The 19,288-nt window shown below is 38.8% G+C and overlaps 1 protein-coding gene across 1 annotated transcript; it reads left to right on the top strand.

Moving 5' to 3' along the window:
* Nucleotides 1–421: 421 nt before the first annotated feature.
* On the top strand, nucleotides 422–17,883 carry NCBP3 (nuclear cap binding subunit 3). The gene is made up of 13 exons (XM_074160581.1): nucleotides 422–614; nucleotides 2,376–2,441; nucleotides 4,094–4,199; nucleotides 5,157–5,282; nucleotides 7,592–7,720; nucleotides 10,028–10,101; nucleotides 11,048–11,156; nucleotides 11,913–12,012; nucleotides 12,338–12,444; nucleotides 13,547–13,832; nucleotides 14,663–14,820; nucleotides 16,041–16,205; nucleotides 16,724–17,883. Exons 1-13 carry the CDS (start codon nucleotides 462–464, stop codon nucleotides 16,957–16,959), a joined length of 1,815 nt encoding a protein of 604 aa, XP_074016682.1. The 5' UTR covers nucleotides 422–461; the 3' UTR covers nucleotides 16,960–17,883.
* The last annotated feature ends 1,405 nt before the right edge of the window (nucleotides 17,884–19,288 follow it).

Raw genomic sequence — 19,288 nt, 5'->3', positions numbered from 1 at the left:
GACAAAGAGAATAACCGAGCCCCCAAACAATACGATACGGGCGCTGCGGAGAGCTGTAAGCTGAGAATCAACTGTGTTTTACCAGAAGTGTAAAATTCCGCCGGGATCTTCCTCCAGTATGGAGGGGGAAATGAATATTTTAAGAATCCAGGCCGCTGTTTAAACAAATCGTTGCGGGAAGCAGAGCCTCCTATATGGAGGTCCGTTTCCACACGCACCGCGGTCCGCTCCCCGCGGGGAAAATGGCGGCGCGGACTCCCCCCAGCTCCCCGTGGCGCTGGAGGACTGGCGGCGCCGCGCTCTCCACTCGTCTCTATGGTCGGAGACCGCCTCCAACCGCTTCTCGCCTCGGGTGGCGCTCTACCCGCCCGGACGCTCTCGGTGGTGGTTCCGGGCGGCGGCGCTCTGGGCGGCGGGGGTGCCGTCTCGCTGGCCGGGCGGAGGGCGGGCCTGGCGGAGCCATGGCGGCCGTGCGGGGCCTGCGGATCTCGGTGAAGGCGGAGGCGACGGCGACAACGACGGAGCCTCGCGGCCCGGAGCCTGAGCCTATGGAAGTGGAAGAGGGCGAGCTGGAGACCATCCCTGTGAGGCGCTCGCTCCGGGAGCTCATTCCGGTGAGGGGCGTACAGTGGGGTCACGGGCAGGGGGGGACAAGGGGACCAGCTCCTCGGGGGGGGGGGGCGAGTACGTGCGGGGGTGTGAGGGTCTGCGGGGGGCCTGTAAGGACATTTGGGGGTATGTTCGTGGGAAAAGGGGCGACGTGGGGTTCGTGGGGGGAAGCGATGGGGTGAGGGTGGCGGGAATGGGGGTATGAGGGGGCTTAGGTGTATCTGAAGGGAGTGTGGGGGCAAGTTATAATAGGAAGCGGCCGGGATGTGGTTGGGAATGAAGGAGGTGGTGGAAAAGAGGATTTGGGCTGTAGTGGTGGACGGTTGAAGGCGGCTGTGGGTGGGAGAGTGTAAAAGCAGTGCTTCATGCAAGGAACATAGGGAATACTAGGTAGTAGGGAGCAGGGGGGTGACTGGGAGAACTGAGTTGGAGGGACTGGGACTGTGAGCCCTGACAGGTGGGTTTTGAGGGTTTCCTGTCTGTTTTTTTTCTCCCCCTTTTTAATTTTTGTTTATTGTTGCTGTGCAAGTTTTAGTAGGATTATGTTTAATACCTAAAAATGGGTCAGAGTGCTTCTAAACTCTTAAGTAGCCTTTTGCTCTCAAAAGTTCTGTGAAAATTACTTTAGAAACTAATCTCTAATTAGCTGATCTACCAATGTGCTCGAGCTTCTACCAAATACGTGGCCTAGGAGACAGCACCCTCCTTGTGCTCCATGAGTCAACCTTCGACAGTGTTGGGGTTTTTTTCAACTTTAAACATAATGTTTATTTTGCTTTTCTTTTTAATAACGGCCGGTTTTGGTAAATTCAGCCAAACCCACGACAATAACTCTAAACATCTGGCAGCTTTAGACAAACTTTGACGCTGTTACTAAGAAAAGCGGTTAGATGGTGTGTACTTTGGTATTTCTAAACTGAGAGTGGCCTACTTTCTAGAAAAAGTCCTTTAGCCAAAATAATTATTGCAGCACAAGTGTAAACAGCACATTTATCCCTAGAGAAATCAAGATGTGTTCTTCCAGCCCCAAGCTGGTGATGGTCCTGAGGGTGCCAGAGTGAAGATGTGCCATTTTTATGTATGCAAACCACGGAAGGGACAGAATTGGGTCACTGATCCAGGGTCTATGTGGTTTAGTGCAATCTTGTGAATTTGGCAGTCCTGAGCAATGGAAGCGAAACTTGTAATTTCTCCCCCCTCCCCCCCCCCCATTACTCTCCATTTTTATTCTTTATCGGTAGGGTTGTATCAAAACTGTAATGTTTCATCCTGCTGGTATCTGGGAGTTGGGTTTGAAATAATGATAGGAATAGGGGTAAAAGTTACTTGTTTAATTGTGGTTTGGTGGTCTGCCTTCTGAGACTAAAAGCTGCGAATTGACACTTCAGGTGACAGGTATCACTTTTAAATCTGTTCATGTTTTACAAGGAAATTATACCTGAAACCAAAATGGTGAAAGTTTTAGTTAGGAAAAGCGTTTGATGACTTCACCTGTATTGCTGAGAGAGAGTAAGTAAAAACCTTAGGAGCAGCAGAAACTAAATTTTGCCGAAGGAAAGAATGCTTATAGTAAAGGAAGTTTGGTTCAGTTCACGTGTTTTTATCTTCACTGGCGTCAGTGAGAGTTATTGCTTGTGCCTGTCTAGGGGTGCAGCTTGGAGAAGAGAATGGATTTCTTGTAGAAATGGCCAGATTTTTTTTCAGCATAGCAAGTGTGTTGCTTTCAGTGTCCATTGAGATTTCATCATGATTTTGCTTTGTTTCAGGACACTAGCAGGAGATATGAAAATAAAGCTGGAAGTTTCATTACTGGAATAGATGTAACATCCAAGGTAATTTTTGTGGTATCGTTCTTCAACATATTCTAATTATTGCTACTGGAAAGGAGAAAGCATTTCATTTATTTCTTCCCCAACATGCAGAGAAGCTTGGCCTCACGTTCAGATAGCTGACATTTTTCAACAACTAGGGAATTCTTTTTTTGGTCGTGGCCTGCATCAGGACTTGATATCTCTTGTAAACTGTGAGAATTGGTGTTTTTAAGTTACAAAAATTTGTGTTCCAAAGCCTGAAAATGTTTCTATTGAGATTGCCTTGGTGCCACTCAATAATGCAACACAAAGCCCTTTGAGACAAGTCAGCTGTTGGTTTTTCTCTTATATGAGTGACAGAAGGAAGAGCAAGTGCTTGGCAGGAAAATCTAGTTTCATTGCCTTGTGTCTTTCAAGGGTATCTTCTTGTTTAATTATTTAAGAGGTAGTGTGAAGAATGTGAACAGCTGTTGCATTTAAATAACTTAAAGTTACATAATTTTGTGGAACTTAATCCTACAGCTCATCTTTGTACATTTAATACCGAATTGGCTGTTCTTTCATATTGTACAATTGACCACTATATCTAGCATTTGGTAGTGGAGAAAAAACATTTAGTCATATACTTTATAGGACTGATACAATTTTACATACGCTAACAAATATGAATCCCCACCACAACAGTGTGTTGACGAATGACATGAGTTCCCATTTTGCATTACTGGAGCTCAGAAGATTGTGCTTATCAAAGAATAAAAAAGGATTGCAGATGAAGGCCGAAAATCAGCTTTTTTGGCTTCAATGTCTAGCTTGTGTGCATTATAATTCGGTAAAGAATTTAAAGATCCCCTAGGCAGGGAAAAGTCATCTTTTGTTATCTTCTTTAATGATGTAACTGAAAAACTTTAAGAAATGTAGTCAAAGATGCTTTGGCAATCTTTAAAAAACAGTAAAAAGACCGTGTTTATTTGGATGTCATTGGCAGCAGTTTTTGCTTAATCACAGTTTGTGTTCCAAATTTAACTTTTGTTAGTAAGGTCCAAAAATCTATAATGCTTCCTAGTAAATTCTGTAGAATAAGGAGTTTCTCAGTCAGTTTCAAAAATTACGCAAGATCCACGTAAGCTGTTGCTCATGAGCTACTTAAAAGCAGCTTGAATTGCCAGTCTAAATAAGGTCTCTGTAGTCAGCACTCCAGCTAGTATTGTTAAATACATGCTCAGAGAGGCAAGTTTCCATTTTTGTATATATTTAAAAAACAAACAGGGAATAATATATGCAATCTTAAAGATGACTTTTCCATGTGGTAGAAATGCTTGTTTTAAGAGAGCTTTTTTTTGAGCACAACCTCTGTATGTTTGTTGGGAAGGAAAAAATAATGTGACTGTTCCGTTGTAGAGTCTGAGCATTGTCCAAGATACCTTTTTTTTTCCATACGTCTTACTTCCCGTTATGTCGCTGGAGTTATATTAAAACTGTTATGTGGCACAGAAATGTGTTAGTGAATGGTTTCTACATTCTGAAACTTACAGGTCTCTTCAGAATTAATAGAATTATTAATATAGATTATTGCTGTCTGGTAGATTTTATTTTAAATATCTGGTCCTTTGGTGGAACTTGTTGGGAATGCTGCTGTGATTCCTGTTTTGACTGCATTGTTTGGCATTTCGCAGGAAGCAATTGAGAAAAAAGAACAAAGAGCAAAACGCTTTCATTTTCGAGCTGAAGTGAATCTCGCCCAAAGGAATGTGGCGTTGGATCGGGACATGATGAAGAAAGGTATGAGTTTATCCAACAGACAAGAGGAAAAGATTCCTTTGTTTACTTCCTCACAGTTCCTTTACTTGATTTATCCTATAATATTTCCTGCATCCCCAGAGGTTTTCCCAGTTCATTGCCAAAAGAAATAATTTTGGGTTATTTTTTTCACATTTTTGTTTTAATAGCATTACTTTTTAAGCTACGTGACAGTTACTTCACTCCTTGTTTTACCAACCCCAGAAAGAAGAACACATTTTTTGTGTACCTTCTTTACCGTTTGGCAATGGTACCTAGTGCTACATGTCAAGATTCATCATCTGGATCAGTGCTGCTTTAAGAATCTGTAAATTCTTTGAAAAGACTCTGGTCACTGTGTGTGTGCGAGTGGAGGACTCTGTGTCCCGTGCACAGTGAGATCAGATTCTGTGCTGTACGCACAGTGAAGCTGCACTGATTGCGCCTGTGCTCTTAGATGGCAAGCTGGGTTTGTTGGAATATAAGCAGATCAGCCGGGAGAAGTGTGCGCGACAGATTGGTGCTTTTGGCATTCAGTTAGTTCTCCAGGCTTTTTTTTGTCCAACTGGCAGCCTGGACCTGCTAAGCCGTGGCCTGTAACAGCTCTCCATCAGATGTGGAAGTGCTTTGTACACATGCCCAGATCACAGGCCTCGTTAGTATTCTGGCTCTTCAGTACTTAATGGTATACTTTGGCAACATTAAAAAAATATATGTTATTAAGGCAGTTTGATTGCTCTGCGGTACCTGCATTTACCAATGTTTGTAGTGTTACCTCTTTTTAATTCTCAATTTATTAAAGTTTTGCATTGTGGAATAATAATTCAAGTCACGGTGCTTTAGAACGGTGTACATCCTACTTTGCTTTAATTAGCTTTGCTTTATAAACCCATGTGTTACTAATATAAAAGCTTGCTCTATTGAAGTGAGTACTAGTTTTGTATCTCTTCCTCTTCATAGCAATTCCTAAAGTGAGACTGGACACAATTTACATTTGTGGGGTGGATGAGATGAGTACACAGGACATCTTCGCCTATTTCAAAGAGTATCCTCCTGCTCACATCGAGTGGTTAGATGATACATCATGTAAGTAAATGCAGTCTTTTGTCTGTTATTCTTACTCTTTTTTTAATATCAGTTATAGCCGTACTTTGGATGTCTTAGTGGCTTTCAAAGTCACTGATCTTTGTCTCAATTTCCCTGTCATTAACCTTAGTCAAAAGAGATTTAGAAGAAAAGAGTTAATAGCACATGGTGAAAATCAAACCCACTATCCAGTTGACTACTTATTATTGGAAAGAAATGGTATAGAATAACTTGCAGGTCTCTTAAGTGGGGGAAAAAAAGAAGTGTAGAATTTTGTGGTGCTTACATCTTGACGTAAATGGTATACCTGCTTGTGAGCGTCACAAAATACAACATTCTTAGAGAAGATTATGGAGCTGTGTGCAGTTAGGCAGGTTGGTATGGTTTTGTGCTGCAAAGGAGCAGACTTGCTGCTGTATTTGTTTAGTGCATTCTCAAGGAGAAATTAGTGGGTGGAAGAAGGTAGCAGTTGAATGTGATTTACATAGATTGGAAAAGGAATGTAAATTCACACTACAAGGGGTGTTTCGGGACATAAGCGTGCAGCGTGATTGCCAGGAAGATAGAAGGTTGTTGACAGTGATACTAATGAGTGTACAAGAGCTGTTTGCTACAGTTTTGCGCTGGATCATGGAACTGGAAGGCTCTGAGATTGTCATGTGGCTAGAAACCCCGTAACTGAAATCACAGAGAAAGAAGTAGGAGCCAGTGCAGGTTTTCCAATTGGATTGGAATTGCTGGAAACTGGTTTACTGACAAGCATGGTTGAGATCTGAGAATTAGTAGCATGGATCCCTGGAATGACCCTGAAGGAATTACGTTTAAGTGCCAGACAAAATACATGTTATACTACAAAATACTGGTAACCTTGAAGTCACTGTGTGTGATGGCTTGATATGCTGTCACAAGGTGACAGTGAATTTGAAGTGCAATGAGCCCTGGGTGGATAATTGCAGTAAAGAGCTGGTAGAGGAACCTGTGGGGATGCGTAAGACAGCGAGTGCACAGCTTAACTCTATCTGATACTACATTTTTAAGATTGTCTGATTATCCTTTTTCTTAAATGTTACATGTGTCAATTTAGCATTGAACCAGAGGGAACTTGCAGTGCAAAAATGCAGGCTTCAGAGTCGTAACGGTACTTTACCCAGTTAGGGTTAAAACATACCTTTTTTAGTGATTATTTTTCATGCTCTGAGTTAGCACTGAGTTTCACACTTGGTGAAAATTCCAAGAAGCAGCATTGTCTTTTCAGCATAAATTTGCATCACAGCATGGTAAAAAATTTTAACATTCCCAACTGAATTACATCTCAAGGTGTCTTGGGGCAAAGGTGAATTTAGACAGTGTTCTGTGTTTCAAACTGATGAACGTAAAATGATAAAGATTTTGAAAACTTGGAGATGTGAAGGTAGGCATACATAAATGAAAATGTATTAGCCAATCATATCTGGGTGTTCTTCACCATGTAAATCTTGTCTGTTCAAGTAATTTAAGAGAGAATATTTTATTTTGGGATACTGTATAGTTTTCTTCATAGCTGAATACACTCTGCTTAACAGCAGAGCAGTAAATTACATTTGTTGCTGTATTTGCACTGAGTGCATCCATGCAGAAAGCTTTTGTTCAAAATCTGCTTCTAAGCAGTTTTAGCTCCTTCAATTTTGGCATCTATAAAATGCTTTTAATTGCCCTAATAAGTTATACTTTGGTACCATCTGCTGATACTTAAGGCATGTATGAGGCACCTACTGAATCGTATTGTTAACCTGTGTACATTGTAATCTGTGTTTGAGCAGTCTCTCCTGTTTTCCTGCTTTTCGGAAAAGATTAACAGAATTCTGCAATGAGGTTCAAGGTTCTGTTAAATTGCCAAAGAGAAAAAAGTCAAGGCTTCTTTCTTATTTTTTTCTCTTTTTCTTTTCTTTATTTTTCCCCCTTTTAATCACATTTGTGTGCTAACGCATTCATGAAATACACTGAGCCTGACTGAATATCCTGATTTGCTGTGCTCAGAAAGCAGTCTCTAATATATATGGTTGTGCATTTCAGAGATTTTGGTTTTGATCAGTTGTTGTATGTGTTTGCTGTCGTGTGATGAAAGCTGTGTGTCCTCCTGTTTTATCAAGTGTGTTAAAGAACATGACTTGCTCTGCAAGAGCTGTATCTGATGACTTCTTTGTCCTGTCACTATATAAGAGCATTCCCGAACTTCTGTTGGTACTTTCCCTCCAGTAGGGCAGCATATGCGACTGCTTGATTATAAAAAAACTGCATTTTGGTTTTGTGTGTGTTTATATATGTCATAGGTAACGTGGTCTGGCTTGATGAAGTAACAGCAACACGGGCTCTAATAAATATGAGTTCCTTGCCTGATCAGGAGAAAACAAAAAGCAGAGAAAACAATGAAGAGAAGACAGCTGAAAAACCCAAGAAAGGTAGATTGAGATATGCATATCTAGACATCATCTAGTTAAATCAATGAAACTTGAAACTTGTGCTTGGGTACTGCATAATCTAAATTACTGAAGGAGCTTCTGTCGTACAGTTTCAGGTAAATGTATTCTGCCACTTTAAAAAAAGGCTTTCATCTTGGAAACCTTTTGAAGAAGCTGCTTCTTAAAAGGTGGGTTGGAGCTAGACCAAAAGCAGTAGTAATTCAGTCGATACCGAACATGTTAGATGCAGGGTCATATTCAGATACGATATTTATAGTGGTGCAGGTTGCACAGAAATAAATCTGTGTGAGATGGGTACAAAGACAGTAAAAGGATGGATTCTAAGTGTGGAAAAGGCAGGTGTAAGAAAATGTCCTATTTTTGAAATACCACAGTTAATTCCTTTCTTGGTACACCACCATCCTTTAAGTTCACACTGATGTGACTGTAGCACTTCACCACTGTATATATCATCTCTAAATTTGGCTGTCATACTTTCAAGAAAAGAAGCACACTGAAAGGTCAGTTATAGAAGAGCAAAGCAGCGAAATGACATCTTAATGTTGTGATAAATCTGGTACCTCAGTTGTAAATTTATTTTACTTTTATGGGTGTAAGTTAAAAATCAGGCTTTTGCTGCCTTAGGAGTGTTTTGCTGTTAGGCTGATGTGATAAATCGCTGTGGTTCAAAGTACTGTACCACACAGTACAAAGCGAATAGAGATGTTGTATTTATTAACTCTTCCATGATTTTTCTTAAACGTGCTATACGAACAGAATGCAAGTAGCCAGTCTCTCCGTTAGATATTTGCAGTGCTACCAAAAGCCTTTCTAGAAAGTTTGGGGTGTAGGGCTTTGTTAAACTTGTGGATACTTCTAACTCATCGCCTTTTCTTCTTGTTGCTTTTCTCCACAATGCAGTGGCTCCTCAGGCATCCACGTGACTTTAATTTTTGGGCAAATGTTGATAATGCTTCAAGTAAGACTTGTTATGAAGTTTTTGGAGATTAGTGACTGTCTTGTTTAAATGAAGCATAAATATATGTATTTAATCTTGTTGGCTATAGATTACATATTACATCATCTTTACACCACATCTCAAAATAAAAACTAAATCTAAATTACTAAATCTAAATGTCATCTAAATTACTCCTGCATAAGCTTCTTCACCTGTTCATCTGGAAAAGTGGGATATTACGTACAGTACAAACTGTTCAATTACATCTCAAGGTGTGAGATGTTACAGATATACTGGAGTAATCCGGTTTAGTTGCATTCCTTTTTCAGACAGAAACTTGAGGGCTTTTTAGACATTTAGGGAAGCAAGAGACTAGTCTTTACTGTGAGAAGTGTGAGAAGCTCATCACTTGAGGGGGGGGAAAGAAGTGCTTGAATGCTGTTCCTGCTGGAAATAAATTACTATTTGGGCTTGAATTTGGCTAATTTGTTCACCTAAATTCTCTCTTTAGTTTCAGTTTAGTTAATTGCGCTTTACTCTTTTCTTTGAACTTGGGTATATTTTCAGGATCTTTTGAACATCTGCTCCTCTCTAGGATAAGTTTTCAAGTCTTGTTGTTGGATGAGATTAAGATAAGGACTCTGAAATATAAAAGTTTTTTTATTTTTCATTTTGTTTTTTTTAAGTCTTATGTCTATGAAGTACTTCAAGAGCTTTGCAAATGATACTGGTATATGTTGGTAGTTGTCCATATTCACTACTTTTTTTTTCTCTGAGGACTGAAGAAAAATATTCCAATATAAATCTATGCAAACATCTCACAATTGTAGTAGTTCTGGAAATGTACACTCTTCTGTTAGTTAGTTCACTTTGAAATTAAGTCACCAAAGTTGGGTTTTTTTCCTCCTGCTCTCTCAGAAACTTCTAAGCTTTTGAATAGTAACTGTTTTACATTGTTAGTATTGGATACTTGTAGGTACTTGCAGCATTTTAAAGGGAGGCTGAAGTAAGGCTTTTAAATGCCTTCTACAGTCTTGGCCTTCCTGATCTCTGCCATACCCTGAAATGCAGTGCAATTTCATTTGCTTTCAAAGAATTAAATTAACAATCCATGTGTGCTGCTGCAGGCAGTTATCTGCACAGGGGCTGTCTAGTTAATATTATTCTGTGCTCACGCCTGCTTCAAATTTCTGTGGACGCTTACTGTTTTAATTATTCTCTAGGCTGCACAGAAGAAAGGATAACACCTTCAGTTTGATTCCAGAGAATATAAGTAATAATAATGAAATGTGACCGATGCACTAAAATGGAGGTTTTGGGTTTTTTTCCCCAATTGTTTTTCTTCTTAGAAAAACAGGACGAAAGTTCTGATGATGAGACAGAAGAAGGCGAGGTTGAGGATGACAATCAAAGTGATGTTGAGGTGAGTACAAAAGGAAAGTGAAAACACTATTATGAAAGTTTTGCTGTGACTGGTGTAAAGTCTTCATAATGTTATAGTTTTGTGTAAAGTCTTCATAATGTTATAGTTTCAACCATATATATCTGCAATTCACAACTTAATTATCAAAGTAAATGAGAGGGGGGAAATGACAGAAGTGCAGGTATGCTGCTGGTGAGAATAGCTACGTAAGAGTGTTCTGTGAAAGGGGGTTTTGAAGAGAGCAGTAGGGCATCCAGTGTGTAAGAGCTGGGCTGGCTGCTCTGTTCTGCTGAGAGGGGGCAAAAAAAGAACAATAATGGATGGCAGAGGCCTTTCAGCAGTGAAGGCAGTGCTTAAAGAGAAAAACGGGATTTAGGGTGTCCATAGATATGTGTGGGAATCAGCATACACATTGATGTTTTGTAAGTAATTTAATCTTCACTGGCTGAATGTATAATTGGTGTGATTAGTATTTTCTTTAGCAATGGCTCAGTGAACACTCCATACATCATGGAAGTCTGAATTTTAGTTTCTATAAAGCAGATATAAATGGAAAAGAAAGCCTTTTAGTCAGTGTGTAAAGGCATGAGAACCTGTTAGTAAAACCATTTAGATAGGAAACAAGCAAAAAAACCCAAATAGTTGTTTTTCAGTGTCCAAGTTGTGCTATTTATTTTCTGCGTTTCAGTCAGTAGTATAGTGTCATTTGAAAATTATTGGATTTAATAATCTGAGATAGTGTTATAAAGCAAGAGAAGGAAACATTTTAAATCTTCAGGTCAAATTACTTTAAAAATTGACATTACTTTGTCAAGAAAAAAAAAGCAGAGTTCATTTGAAAAGTGACTTTCCTAATAATCAGTTGATTGCTTCTCTGCAAGGAATCCATTTTTGTTCAACAGTAATTTTATTTTTGAGTCCAAAATACCTTTTTTGCCCCCCAAAGTTGGATGCCCTCTCCCAGGTAGAAGAGGATTCTCTCCTGCGTAATGATCTTCGCCCTGCCAATAAACTGGCTAAAGGAAACAAGCTATTCATGAGATTTGCTACTAAAGGTAAATGAACAGCTTAACAAGCATAATGAATTAATTGCTTGTTGTAGTTTTTATTTGTTGACTAATTAATGACTCAAAGTACCTAATTTTTATTTGCAAAATTCTTGGGTTTTTTGCTGATCATTAGATATTTAGATTTTGCAATAAATCCACATTTAATGTGTGAATTAAATCCAGTTCAAGTTGTATGAAAATTATTGTACATAAAAAATTTTATCTTGGGCTCAGGGCATTCTTCCCAATACCACAGAATAGGTTTTATGATGCCCTTCTCCACAGAGGTAAATCTCACATTTTATAAATATGAAAATCATTTGAGATGCTGATGAGGTATTAGTGGAAACTGCTGCTAAATACAGTTGAGATATTAAGTGGTATTTATGATAAAAATGAAAATCCATATAATTTCTGGGCCGTGTGGGAAGCGACACATCCATAAAGAAAAGAAAGGTCATGACTAAGGTAAGTGTAGCCTCCAGCAGTTACAGTGGGATGTAACGCTCTGTTAAGCTGATCTGTAGAAACTCAGTCTCCCTAGAATTCAGTTTCTAGACACAAATAAAACTGTGGTGGTAGGAGAAATTTCAGAAGTGTCAGCAGAATCGTATCCTTCATGAAGGAGATTGAAATAACGCTGACCTGTGAGATATATTCAGTCTTTCACTCTCTGTGAGTTTGACTGGCTGGTTATTTATTTTTATGCTAGTGTTGTGAGATATTTTCTAAGAGGGAAATAATGCTTTTGTGTTTTTTCAGATGACAAAAAAGAGCTGGGGGCTGCAAGGCGAAGCCAGTATTACATGAAATACGGCAATCCGAATTATGGAGGCATGAAGGGGATTCTTAGCAATTCTTGGTGAGTATTGGGTAGAGGAATTGGAAGGTTGCAGGTAATTGGACAAGATGGTCTAAAACTGTTTTAATTTGTGGATTTTCTTTCTCTTCAGTTTAAGTAGATGCTTCTTATGTGTAAATAATGGTTTTGCAATGTGCCTATGAATTTGCAAGGGGAGTATTTTAAAGAATGTTTATATTCAAAACATTCAAACAGATCTCTGACATAAATGCATGTCTGCTATTAAAGTGAGTGATAATTGCATATGCTTAATCCAGGACTGAATATGGCTCATTCATTATGCCCTTTCTGTGACAGCAATGTCATTCTTTTCATGTTTTTTAAGGAAACGAAGATACCATTCACGTAGAATCCATCGGGATGTGATAAAGAAAAGGACACTTATTGGGGATGACGTTGGCTTGACGGCTCCTTATAAACATCGTCATTCAGGTAATTGATGCCAGTGTCCACCCTGTAAGAGCAAAACTGGGGAATGAGGGGCTGGAAAGGACCTTAAACAATGCCTCGTCTAATCCCCTGCGGTGCATGAAAGTGAAGTGTACTGCAAAAAAAAAATATCTAACTGAATCACGTTTTAAGAGTTTGCAGGAAATGACTGAGGCAGAAGCTTCACGCCGCTCATTGGCTTACCAAAAGAGCTGCTACTTTTTATGCAGTATTTTTCTTTTACAAATTTAGGCCATGGGGGCCATGGCATCAAGGGCATAAAGAAGGCATAGCTTCTTTAAACTTCTTGACAATCTGTCCCACTTGCTATTGTCAATTCTTCTGTTCTATGAAAAAGCAAGGTCTACATGTAGAACAGTAAAGATTAGAAAATTCTACTAATTAGGCTTGAATATCTTCATCGACTCCCTAAGGTAGGGGGTGTGCATTAGAAAAATAATTGGTGTAAAAATCTTTGACATGAGATATACAGTGTTAAAGTTTCAGATGAGTGGCCTGTTAAAAATACAGCCATGGATGTAGCAAATCTCGTGGAATATTTTGCGCGTTGATTACGTCCTGCTTTCTGAAAAGGTGCTTGCACACTGCTGAGGACTAAACTTAAATTGTTGATTTATATTTAAATCAGTGTATGTGATAAATTCATACTAATGACACTTCCTTTTTGGCATTAGTGCTTACAGGACTTGAAAAGATTATCGTGGAGCAGCCAGCAGTTGTCACATTAAGCCCTGTGAGATCATAGGAATTGTTGTGCTTAGTTCAGGAAGAATGACCTGCACATACTACATCTTGAGTCCAGCTTTATGCTTGAGCAGGTTTCTGAGATAGTGAACATCGTGGACTTTTACTGTCTCGTGCTGATTTTCTTCCACTTAGAGTATTCTGTAACACAGATTCCACTTAGAATATTTTGCAAAATATTCTCTCTCTTTAGCCTTAGAGAACTACAAAGACTCATTTGTAGTGGATCGTTAATTACAGTGATTTCTTTTTTCTTTTTTTTTTTTTTTTGCATTGGTTTTAAGGTACCTTATATGAACGATGAACTTCAGTTTATCAGAATCGGTTTGTTTCGCTACAGGCTTAATCAATGTTCCTGAAGAGCCTATTGAGGAGGAAGAAGAGGAGGAGGAAGATCAGGATATGGATGAAGATGACAGAGTTGTTGTAGAGTACCGTGATGAACTGCAAGCTTTCAAACAGGCCCGAGACCGCAGTGCAGCAAGACGATCGAGCGCCAGTGCGTCTGATTCCGATGAAATGGACTATGATCTTGAACTGAAAATGATATCAACACCCTCTCCCAAAAAGAGCATGAAAATGACAATGTATGCAGATGAGGTGGAATCACAACTGAAAAATATTAGGTAAAAGTTTCTTATTCTTTAAAAGTATCGGTGAAAAGGCATTCTAAACTTTAATTAGTGACAGAGCTGTTCAAAGCTTAAAGACAAACTGCTGAAGCTGCTTTTTCAATTCTTAGCACAATTTTGTAGTAGATATTTTAAAAAGAAATACAAAATACAGAAAACACTGATACGGGCTTTTAATTACAATTAACATTTGTAAAATATAGCTTCCTTTGTAGATTTCTGTAACCCTGCTTATTGATAATAGTGAAGCTCAAAGTGGAATCAATAGAAATATATGCAAGCAAGCACCATTAACTTCTTGCACTTCATAGCTAGGCCAGGGAGAAATAACTCCTCTTTCTCTTTTCCCTTTACCCCTTCCTTTTTTCTCAGAAGGAAGAATAACCCTTAGATATTGATGCCGAAAAGGAATTTATATTCATTATGGGCATATTAACCAAAATTGCATATATTGTAGATTATTAAAATAACTTTAACATGTGTCCCTTCAGTAGTATGATTACACTACGTTATAATGTTAAGTCTTTCAACAGTTTTGAGGTTGCTTATCTGCTCTGAATTTTGACTCGGAGACACAGCCTTAAGGAGGCAAACCCGATACCTGCCTTGAAACGGGTACTGAGGTGTTCGTGTGGTTACTGCTAAGCTTGGGATTCTGACTGCAACACGGGCTCTTCTAAGTAATGTTTTTACCTCCGTTTCTCAGTAGAGAAATCCTGATATTACTGTTCTCTATGATGTAACTTTACATATAAGAAGACTTAAGAACTATAGTAGATTAATTTCATTTAAGGGACATTAAATCTATTGTTTGTGTTTTTTAGAAATTCCATGCGAGCAGATAGCATAGCAACCAGTAACATCAAAAATCGGATTGGCAGTAAAGGATTATCAGAGAAAGTTGCAGATGTAAGGCTACTGTTAGAAGAAAAACGTCAGAATAATACTGGGCCACGTCAGCCAAACAGCGCTGTAAAATCAGGTAATTTTAAACTCTTATATTGTGCAGAATTGCAGCTGGCTCATTAAAATGGATATATTCACTTCACAACTGTGCTTCACTGCAGCTAACAAACCTGGGGGAATTCTGTTCAGCAGCAGTTTTCTGCATCCATACAGTTAATTTTTCCTCACTAAGAGACTGAGTTGGGGATTGCTTTGGGGAAAAATTAAGTACATTTGAGTGAAAGAATGACATTTATTTTTATCCAATTTACTTGCCCATTTTTATTTCCCCCCACTTTGTCTTTTTGGATTTCCTCAATCCTTGAGGCAGAGATTCTGTACGACTGAGGAACACAGCATGAGGGGGAGCTCATGTACAAGATGAAACATGAAACACTAGCGACTTACATGAAAGAACATGTATTATATGAATATGGATGTATTTTTCAATTGGCAGGGTTTATTTCTGGGCTTAATTGATTGACTCAGGTGTGTGTAATTTCAGCTACTTTTGACATTACATAGGATTATGGAATACATAGGATACAGAGGATTATCTGACTAATAAGTGAAAGATACTCTCTTGTATCAATGTAATGTGGAAGTTATGTTAATGTATTTTACCCCTTCTGCACATTTTGGGGCTCTGACAAGTTGGCACATAAATCCTTTAACTTTGCCTTTATGTTTTTGTTTGAAACCTCTTCAAGACTGGGAATATTTAACTAAATCAGACAAACTTCCAAATGTAGGACTCACGTCATGGGTTAAGCATCAATATATTTAGGATTCTTATATTCTGTTTTTCATTTCATTCTGCAAAATATCAATCAGTATTAGAATTCTAAAGCAGGGTATCTTATCCAAAAAGAATCGTTGAAGGGATACCAGTTTTTGTATAATTGTACCTCACACTGGATACATACACACTGTGCTGCTAAAGGAGAAATGCAGCAAGCCATGGTATAGCTTCACTTTTTTGATCTTCTGGACATTGCACAACCTGAAAACATTAAATGTCAAATTTATTGAAAAAAAAAAAAAAAAAAGAAATCTGGCTAAGTTTTATTGCAGACATTATCAGGACTGAAATCATGAGTATGAAAGACTTAATGAAAAGATTACAGAAAAGATAAAAACAGAGAATCTGTCTAGTTTCATGTTCTTCAGATTGTGCAACGAGGATAAAATTAGCTGGCAGAGCTAAAGTAAATGCATCGTGACTTTTGTAATTTTAATCACTGGAAATATCCCTAGATGTGCGGCAAAGACTGGGAAAAAGACCACATTCTCCAGAAGTTAAACCTCCAAGTAGTACCTCTGCTCCTCGTCGAGAACCAATATCAGACGTACACAGCCGGTTAGGGATCCCCAAACAAGATGTAAAAGGCCTCTACTCTGATACCAGAGAGAAGAAATCAGGTTAGTTTTGTGGAGAAAATGTAATGCTGCAGTGCATTTGATTTTAGAGTATAAGAGAAATTTCAGCAGAAGATCATGAAGTTGAGTGAAATTAAAGATGAATTTGCAAATGTTTGTTCAGAGCTTTGAAACCTGAATACATGTGGGTAGGTTGAGCTGAGCATGAGCAGTATTTTTATAAAGCTATGCTTGAAAATAGAGGACTACTTCAAAAATTGTGGTCAAAACAGGGCCCTAAAACAAATGTAACGGATGCAATGGCACTTGGGACCTGTGTGTAGCGTTCTCTGCAAGAGGGAAACAGTGAACGGGACTGCACTGAGCCTCCCATATTTTAATTTCAGCTACTGCTTCAAAGCATAGTAAGTTCTGTGCCAAACATTACAGTGGGAGGAGTATGAGGAGCTTAAAGAGATGCAGTGAATTTTAGATTGAGTTGCTCAGACTTCCTCCACGATTCCTCTTAGTCCTGTCTGTTTTTAAAAAAAAAAAAAAATGTTTGTTTTTCATCTGATTAGGTAATTTATGGACCCGATTAGGGTCTGCTCCGAAGACACAAGAAAAGACTTCAGATAAACCTGAAAACTCTGTGGCATCTCCAGAGGAAGAGGATTCAGAGCTCCAGCGGGTTTGGGGTGCTCTCATTAAGGAAAAAGAACAGTCTCGGCAAAAAAAGAGCCGATTGGATAATTTACCATCTCTACAAATAGAAATCAGCCGAGAAAGCAGTTCTGGGTCAGACACTGAATCCTGATTGTTTTTACATTCTCATCCTCAAGATTGTGACTCTGCAGTGTGGCGAGATTTCCTTTGCCCAAAACTGGACGCTGGCAAAGACTCTGCAGTGAAGGTTCCAGAAGTGTCTCTGTTCCTTTTATACAAAAATAGAGATGCGTTTACCACTTGAAACCTAAAGCAGTCGTGTTTGTCCGGAGTCCGTGGTTGGCCCTGTGTTACGTAGGGCATTGTCATATATGTTTATTACGGCAAACCTGTAGTTAATTCTAGCAAAACACTTTTCCCCAAGCTTGGAACTTAAAAGAAGAGGCAGAAATGTGCTGTATTTTTAAGACGACCTTTTTTGTTCTTAATATTTTTAACATGGAGCCTTTTAACAAAATATTTTACACAGTTCATCCAAAGAACAGGGCATTTCATAATCAACATCATTGCCTTGCCCTTCTGGCTCTTACCAGCACCTTTCCTTTCCTCTTGAAGTAATAACAATAATGCTTCCTGGGTAGGCAGCCGGCAAGGATAAAGCATGAAGGGACTATGACGTTCCCTTCCTCCAAAATACTGAATGTAAATCTAAGTTGAACGTTTTAATACAGTGAAATTTCACATAGTATCCATTACTTCTCTCCAGGAATTCAGCTCATTTTCTTTTGGTGATGCTCTATTCTGCTGTAGTAGGGATTGAGATGTTCAAGACTGCAAAGTTGGATGGTTGAGAATTGTATAAATTCCCAAAGGGTTTGTGGTTTTTTGTTTTGTTTTTTTTTTGTTACATGATGAGAAATTATATTTCTTTCATTTTATCTGTATTATGTTTTGAAGAAATCTAACAATTTAAAAACACACACTTTTATATTTGTGAGAATTTTCCTGTTGGCCACGGTGAAAGCTATAGTGGTGTTTTCCTATGTGCTGTTTAACTATATATATATATATAACTAAAAGAGAAAAGGAAAACTATAGGATCACTGTCTCATGTCAATATTTTTGAATGTTCTTACTGTGTAGTACGTGTGGATGTGCACATGGTTGATGTGTTACACTTGGCTTTTTTGACCTGCGTACCCTCTCTAGGTAGGAAAAAGGTTTGATGGGTGTACACCTGCCATTTCTTCTTGTTGCCTATGGCATTTATTTCAGTTACCAAGAATTAAATAAGGAATGATGCTACCACATCACACCCTGGCAAAACCGAACAAGTAGCAAAACCACTGTCTGCCACATTTTGATAGTCTGAATATTTGTTTTCCTAGGTTCTGTCAGTCCAAAATGTCTGTGAATATCTCTTCCCCTTTCTGCTCTTTAACAAACAAATGCTTTATCTCTTTTTTCCCCATTTTTGTACTAAGTTGAAGTAGGTTTGAGGCTTCACAAAAGCAAGGAATCTGCAGTTAACTTTTCTTACTGCTTTATTATGTGTAAGAACAACAGCATGTAAAATTTAAAAGTAAAATGAAAGGTAGAGTGACTGGAAGAGTAGTCTGGGGACTGACCGGGCTTCAAGCCTTATTTCCTTGTTTTGTGACACTCATCCTTGATTTTATATTTAATTATCGAATATATAAATATGTCTTATAAAAGTACTGTTGAGAGTAAAGGACTGCAATGTCTCATCACTGTAATAATTCACTTTAACATGTGCTTTCATCAATACAACCCTTCCAAATGCTTTCAAATAGAATCATACCCATACCGTACCCACTTCTTAACATCCTGATAAGATTTATTTAACCGGTGTCTTTTTGCCAGTAAACCTTTGTGCTGTACCGCTGCTTCAGATCTGTTAGGACCTTTCCTTTTCCTGAAAGGAGATGGTAGATATGACCCATCCACCTGCTCTATGAGGATGGGCTCCTGCGTGGTCATGAACCCTGGTGTGTTTTTAAGCTCCGTAGCTGGATGTGCTCTGCTCTTAACGTTGCTGAAAACCACCCCGTTTCCATGTAAATACTCATAACTTGAGCCTGGTGAAGGACAGACCAACTGGTTTGAAGGGCAGAATGGGAACAGAGAATCTCTTCAGCTGATATAAAAGATCTGAACCGATGGGTGTGTGAAATCAAGAAAAGCGACGTCGGCAAAGGCTCGTGTTCGAGGAAGAGGAGCCATTAACACCAATTCTGTCTTCCAGGTAGTCGTAATTACGCCTTGCAAATGCCTCTGTGTCAGTTGGGTCCGTTGTGTTATTGTTTGAGGGGAGGGTTATATGTGTTCATGACGCCATGGTAGCTTAGCTGCAAGAAAAACAGAGGTTTACTCTTGAAGGGCCCTACAGAGTGGTTGGTTTTTTTGTTTATAATTGAGTGTTTGCCTGTTTTTGCGTTTCGATGATGTACAGAGAAGCC

This window comes from Numenius arquata, chromosome 18, assembly GCF_964106895.1.
Source record: "Numenius arquata chromosome 18, bNumArq3.hap1.1, whole genome shotgun sequence".
Classification (NCBI taxonomy): Eukaryota; Metazoa; Chordata; class Aves; order Charadriiformes; family Scolopacidae; genus Numenius; species Numenius arquata.
The sequence above is the reverse complement of the archived record's forward strand: the minus strand, read 5'-3'. Positions and strand labels throughout refer to the sequence as shown.

What these genes read in the sequence shown, in the direction of transcription:
- NCBP3 (XM_074160581.1), top strand. Translation starts at nt 462, where the DNA reads ATGGCGGCCGTGCGGGGCCTGCGGATCTCGGTGAAGGCGGAGGCGACG. An exon ending in AGCTGAAAAACCCAAGAAAG is followed by an intron (nt 7,721 to 10,027) that starts GTAGATTGAGAT and finishes TTTTCTTCTTAG; the next exon opens with AAAAACAGGACGAAAGTTCT. An exon ending in AAACAGCGCTGTAAAATCAG is followed by an intron (nt 14,821 to 16,040) that starts GTAATTTTAAAC and finishes AAATATCCCTAG; the next exon opens with ATGTGCGGCAAAGACTGGGA.